Here is a 6,292-nt window from a genome sequence, read left to right as displayed (position 1 = left end):
TTTGGGAGGCGGGTATGGGTACTGCCGCCCAAGGAACCACTATTGGATAACCAACAACCAACATCCCTGCCATAGGTCACCCCAAGTGGTTCACTACGTTTGGTGACTTAGCAGGGATGCCCGGCTTCACGGGGTGAGGTTTGTCTAGGTCTTATCTGCGGATGCGTTTACGCACCTACTGCGTGGTGGGCCAGATCGGGAGAGACTGATTGAGGGTGGCCTTTTGACCTCTCCAGCCGAACTCTCTCGACCCATATCCTTGCTCCGCAGTGAGAAGAATAGATTTATACGTCTGTCTCTCCTGGACACATCGACACCCAGGTTCCTACCCACCCCTCATACATTTTTCCTTTAAAGAACTTCCACTCCTTCCTTTCCCTGATAGACCGCCTGACAGTATCCCCAAATATGACAGCCTCTGAGGGATTTTTTTTCCCTCAGGGCCTCCAGTGTGGAGCTTACGTAAATAAATATTAATCTACAATAACTTGCACATGGGGGGAGGTGGATAATAAAAATCAATAATACAAAAAAAATAATATAGTACAGGTTTTATTGTAAACACTAAATAAATACAATTTTACACAGGATTCTCCTGATCCTTGTTGGAGTAGTTTAGATGGGAGAGTGTTTGAAGCCTCTGTCAGAATAGTCACTGGGCTTGGATCTTTCAGACAACTTGGGGTAGCCTGGGTCTCCTGGCAGGACTTGGCTCCTGGAGTAGGTGAGTCTCCACCCGCTAGTTCTTGTCCAATCCTGTTGATAATAGAAATGCATGTTTTAATTTGTTCAAAATTGCATTAGAAACAAGGTTGGAAAAGCATCAATACACAATGACCCTACAGAAACTGCACCACTTTTGAGAACATAGTTGGTGAGTAAATCAATGGTCTATAATGAACACCAACGCAAATTAGTAATTAATTTGTACAAGAAAAAAAATATGACCAAAGCAAGTAATGAACCGCTTTTAGTTAGTAAAGGTGTATATGTAGTACTTTATTTGGGATATAACCCTAAATATTTTGTTTCGATTCACAATACAAATATAATATAATTAAATCATTCAAAATTATAACATCTTTGGCCCATTGTTTCACGGACTTCTTTATTCTTCACTAACTGTGTCTCTGTAGGGCTCATGTTGCGGTAATAGTAAAACATAGAAATTATTTTTTCTGATTATCTCTAGGGAAATTTTTTTCAATGGCTCTAATATAAAATTATCTTTAAGTTAGTAAAAGTAATTATCAGTTCAATAATAAGTTAAAACCATTTTGCTCAGAACTATGATGCTTAATAATAATAATGCTTCTTGTAGCCGCATAATAAAATAAAATATATTATGATAAAACTATACTAACAGACCGAACGATTAGTCATAATAGACCCGATATAGTTTTACATGACAAAATTAAAAAAATAAATTATATCATTGATGTCGCTATTCCAAATTCCTGTAATATTCAAAAATCTGTTATTGAAAAAATAAGAAAATACACAAATTTAGGAAATGAGATAAAAAGAATTTGGCATTCTCAGACTATAAAAATATTACCATTCGTTATTTCGGCTACTGGCATTATACTTAGCTCTCTCATTAAAAATTTAGGCGTATTAGATCTATCAAAAAATTTATATATAAAGATGCAAAAGTCGGTCATTTTGAATACATGTAGGATAACGAAAGATTTTTTGAATATTTATGTTGAGGGATCAGTAGGATTTATAGGCCCTGTTAGGAGTTCTACCGACCCGAACCCTCTGATATGAAAATATCTGGAGTAGGTGAATTATTTTCCCATTTGATCTCTGGTGAGTTGACGTGTTGTTCTTGTATTTATTTTGCTTATATAATGCACTTGCATAATGTTGATTGACTAGAAGATCATTTGTGGAAAAGTGTGTGGAAGGGTTTAGTTTTTCCTATGGGGAAGATTTAACCCGGACATAAAATCGGAAATATAATTTACAGCACATTATCTAAAAATTGTTCTATACTAAAAACTAAAACGTTTCATGTTACTCAAATAATTTCTTAAATTTTTAAACTCTTGGAGACTTCACATTTCCACTGTATTTCGGTAGTCAGTTATGGCTTATATCTGAGATATATATTAATACTTACATTTGCATTGTACTTCATGTAGTATGTTGCGGCGAGCACAAATCCTGCAAGCAAACCAGCTTTTCCTAGACCAAAGCGCCAATAAAGGGCTTGTGTCTCACCCTGAAAAATAAAATAAAACAATTATTTTCATTACTGGAACGAAACAACTTTTCTATGGTAGCAAACAATATTTGTTTGCAGTCTTTAAAAATGTTAATAGGACAAGATTTTGTAACGCATAGCGCACAATGATGGCCAGATGACTACTTACTTTAAACCACTGAGTTAGCTGGCAATAGACGAATTCGAGATTCCTATACTATATCTAAAACCGATTGAATATTGGTGACATATTTTAAATATCATTTTTGCTTATATTTTGAGGAATTGAGGAAGAAAAATAACATTCAGTACTTCAAAATCTGTCAACAATGGAATACCATTTATTATGTAACTTTTATAACTATACACTAACCAAGAAAGGGGTAACTGCTTTTTGAAATTGATCCAAAGGCCAGCGATAGAACTGACGAATAGGATTGTAACGCTTTTTCCAATACTCAGGAACATGGACAGGTTCATTCGGTGAAAGAATTTGATCTTTTAACCATTTCTTACGCCAAGCTCGTTCTTCATCTGTCATACCAATCAAACGTTCTCGTTCGTTGGTAAGTCTAGTTTGAAGCATCATGGGCTTAACCCCACCCGTGTGGGATTGCTTCGGATGATGTTTATCCGCCATGTTCGAGGCTTTTATAACTATAAGTTAAAATATTTAACAGACTTGAATCAACTCAATTTTGTGAGAAACGAGAAGACGGAAGAAATCGAAATAGACAGATAGACCATAGAATATTTGTTTTACCACCATAGAAAATCTACTAAAAGAGCTCACCACGACTTTAAACTTGTCTTGAAACTTGAAAGCAAATTGAAAAGTGTGAAATTTTTTTTCATTAGTTGATCAAGTTTTTTGAAGAAAATTGAAAAATTTCATTTTTTTTTCAAGAAGGTTGATCAAGTTTTTAGTTAGAAATCTTGTCGTTTAATAAAAGTTGTTCAATACAAATTGAAACGTCTAAACCCGCTAAAAATGCCCCGAAGCAAATCAATGTCAATAAATTGACAGTGTGCTTAGACTGATTAGCCATTGTCAATGTGTATTGAAATGCGATTGATGCGCTATTGACCTATTTTTTATTACGCTATTTTCGCCCCGGTTTCTTTAAGGATATCGACAGAAACAGTAGAATGTAGAAGAGAAAACAGTAGATGTTGCAAATACAACAACAATTTTTCGTAACTCTGGACAATCACGCTATAATGCTTATAAGTTTAAAAATCTCATTCCGCGATAAAACTGACGGGCTCGACCGATCGAAACACAGCAAAACGATCTATCCGCTGCGGTAATGGCTCTTGTCAATGCGCTTAGTCAAAATATCTTTACCCTCGTCAATAGTAAGTCCCAATTGTCAATTGCATTTATAATTGGTTTAATGTTTGTTTGTGTCCTAAATAAATACATTTACAAACCCATATTATAATAGGTCTCCTGTGTTAACCTATAAAAAAATAACATAAAATATGGAATAATGGTGAGGCTGGGTAAGAATTAAAAAGGTATTAAATACATTTCACCGTGTGTGGACTTATTTATAATTGAAAAAGTATATTGTCTATATTAATATTTTGAAAATATGTTTATGGTTTCTTACCTAACCAGAATTGTCAAAAATGTCAGGAGCACTCAAAAGGGTTCGTTTTTCTGTCAGTAATAATTTATACCATTACCAGTGTACTTTTGATGTATAATTTTATTATTTTTTCCAGGTGACAGGCCTCACGGGGTTGGCCGTAGCCGTAAACCCTCACCATCAACTAGGTGCTCTTTACAGTAAAATACTTCGTGTGGTGAGCAAGATGCCAGAGACAGCAGCATACAGAAAATATACAGAACAAGTCGTATTGGAGAGGTCCAATATTTTAAAAGCAGTTAGTATATTTAGATGGAATATTATAGTAGTTAACAAAATTAAGAATTGGTTTTTAAGTCACAATCGTTATTTTTTTGTGTAATTATTAAATTATTCAAGACTCGAAAGCTGCAGAAATCGAAGAAAGAACACCGGGTAAATACAGGAAATAGGGACACCCTTAATGCGCACATTTTATTTTAAAAACAATATGCATAAGTCGGATAATAATGAGAAATAAGTATTTCAGTGTCCGGAAAAGGAAAATAATGCATTATATTAGCTATTTCGTTAACTAACTGATAATTTGACTTTTCTTCACACCATGTTTTAACATAATAATATAAAATTGCAAATTGAGAACATGAATGTTTGATGATCCTTAGTTAAATATACAGAAAAGTGGAACACGCACATTTTATGTTAAAAACAATTTGTATCAGTTAGATAACACTGAGAAACAACTATTTCAGTAACCGAAAATGGAAAATAATGCAATAGCTATTTCGTTAAAAAAAAACAAACATAATTTGACGTCTTTCCTTCAAAATAAGAGAAAAAAAACTAACCTTAAATTTCAATCGTAAACAATGTCCGTTGAGTGAAAAATCGATTTTAATTTGAACGAAATAATTAATTAAAATAAATCATTTTCGGAAACCGAAATGCTAATATTAATATAAATCTTATCTAACTGATACAAAATGCTTTTTATTCAAAAGTGCATTTTAACCATGTCCCACTTTACTGTATATTTACCCAGTGTTTATAGTGCTTACATTTGTTTGTATTATGTTCAAACGTCCCCGTCCTTGTGAGTGATGTGCTATAATAACCAAGTGTTTCGAGCAGCCCATACTTTATTAAATGGGACAACTGTTTCTATTTGCTTGCAATCTCATGATCCAGCCCCATGCGCTATCCCGACTATTACATTGTCCTCATATTGTGAAAAAAAAACAACTAATGACTGGTATTTTTCAGAATGCTAAGATAGCCGACATAGAAAATCAAATTGGCTGCGGTCAGGTGGAGGAACTCATGGTGCAGGCCACCAACGAGCTGAACCTGGCCAGGAAGATGCTGGTCTGGAAGCCCTGGGAGCCCCTGGAGGTTGTGCCCCCCAAGGGACAGTGGGACTGGCCCCCGACTCATTAACAACTTGCCACCTGCCTGCGAGTCATGGATTAATACAGAATCAGTACTGCTTGAATAAAATTGCACTATTTTGGAGCTGGAGCCATTACTTGTCGTATCTCTTAAAGTATTTATTGTTCAGAAGTGAAAAAAACTACTGTAAACTTTAAACCTATTGCATTCATGGTACCAAAATGCATATTTATTATATTATGCCTTACTCTTTCTTTATCAATTCATTCATAATAAATATTTGTTCTCCTTGTTTTATATTAGATGTTAATAAAAAAAGTTGTAAATAATACACCGGTATTTACTCATTAATTTATTTAAATTTTCAATAACTATTATAATATATAGAAACTATATAACTTAAACACAACTCTAAAATTCTGGTGTTTGCTTATTTCATCCACAAATACATAACCAACCTCGGATAAATCTTAAAACACAATAATAGTATCACATACATCTGTCAGTTGCGGAATGGCTTTCATGACATATTGACACAGAATACATAAGATGGAACTTTTCCTTCATTATTAAATGTATCAATCCAACCAAGTGGGGCTCACTGCTTTATATTTTGAAGAAAGTAGTGCAAAAACCTCAGAAACACTTTTGCGGAAGCCTTGTCTGAAAATCTATGTATAAGCATTGTATTTATTTTGTGACTCGTCATTAAATTAAACATAATGTAAGTATATAATATGTAATGCAACACATATCATTGTGGGTAATTGAGTTCTCCTTCATTAATTAGATGGGGAAAGTGGAAACAAACACGGAATGACACAATGATGGAATTATAAAATCCTTCTGACCTCGGAAATTAAACCTCAACAATTTCCAGTGCTGCGGAGAGCTCGTCCATATAAGAATTATTTTTACTTGCAATGTTGTTGCTCAGATGAAAGCATTTACCTTTATTTTTATTTTTCTCCGAAATGAAAACTACAAAATATATTTTAATCATCAAAATATATATTGCTCTCCATTCTTAACCCGAGGTTCTTACAAAGGAACAGTCATTCTAATAAATATCTATTACCTCAAGTGTTTCTACAGT

General features: G+C 34.0%; 2 protein-coding genes across 2 annotated transcripts; one reads left to right on the top strand and one right to left on the bottom strand.

The window, feature by feature from the left end:
* Positions 1-536: 536 nt before the first annotated feature.
* Positions 537-2,981, bottom strand: ND-B17 (NADH dehydrogenase (ubiquinone) B17 subunit). The gene is made up of 3 exons (XM_089650841.1): positions 2,586-2,981; positions 2,129-2,230; positions 537-756 (listed from the first exon to the last, which is right to left on the bottom strand). Exons 1-3 carry the CDS (start codon positions 2,850-2,852, stop codon positions 616-618), a joined length of 510 nt encoding a protein of 169 aa, XP_089506967.1. The 5' UTR covers positions 2,853-2,981; the 3' UTR covers positions 537-615.
* Positions 2,982-3,808: 827 nt separating this feature from the next.
* Positions 3,809-5,527, top strand: ND-13B (NADH dehydrogenase (ubiquinone) subunit ND-13B). The gene is made up of 3 exons (XM_089647620.1): positions 3,809-3,868; positions 3,944-4,105; positions 5,071-5,527. Exons 1-3 carry the CDS (start codon positions 3,848-3,850, stop codon positions 5,242-5,244), a joined length of 357 nt encoding a protein of 118 aa, XP_089503746.1. The 5' UTR covers positions 3,809-3,847; the 3' UTR covers positions 5,245-5,527.
* Positions 5,528-6,292: the final 765 nt, after the last annotated feature.

The sequence above is a fragment of the Hesperophylax consimilis genome, chromosome 3, assembly GCF_061612785.1.
Source record: "Hesperophylax consimilis isolate HC1 chromosome 3, BYU_Hcon_1.0, whole genome shotgun sequence".
In the NCBI taxonomy this organism is placed as follows: Eukaryota; Metazoa; Arthropoda; class Insecta; order Trichoptera; family Limnephilidae; genus Hesperophylax; species Hesperophylax consimilis.
This window is presented reverse-complemented; position numbering and strand designations above follow the sequence as displayed.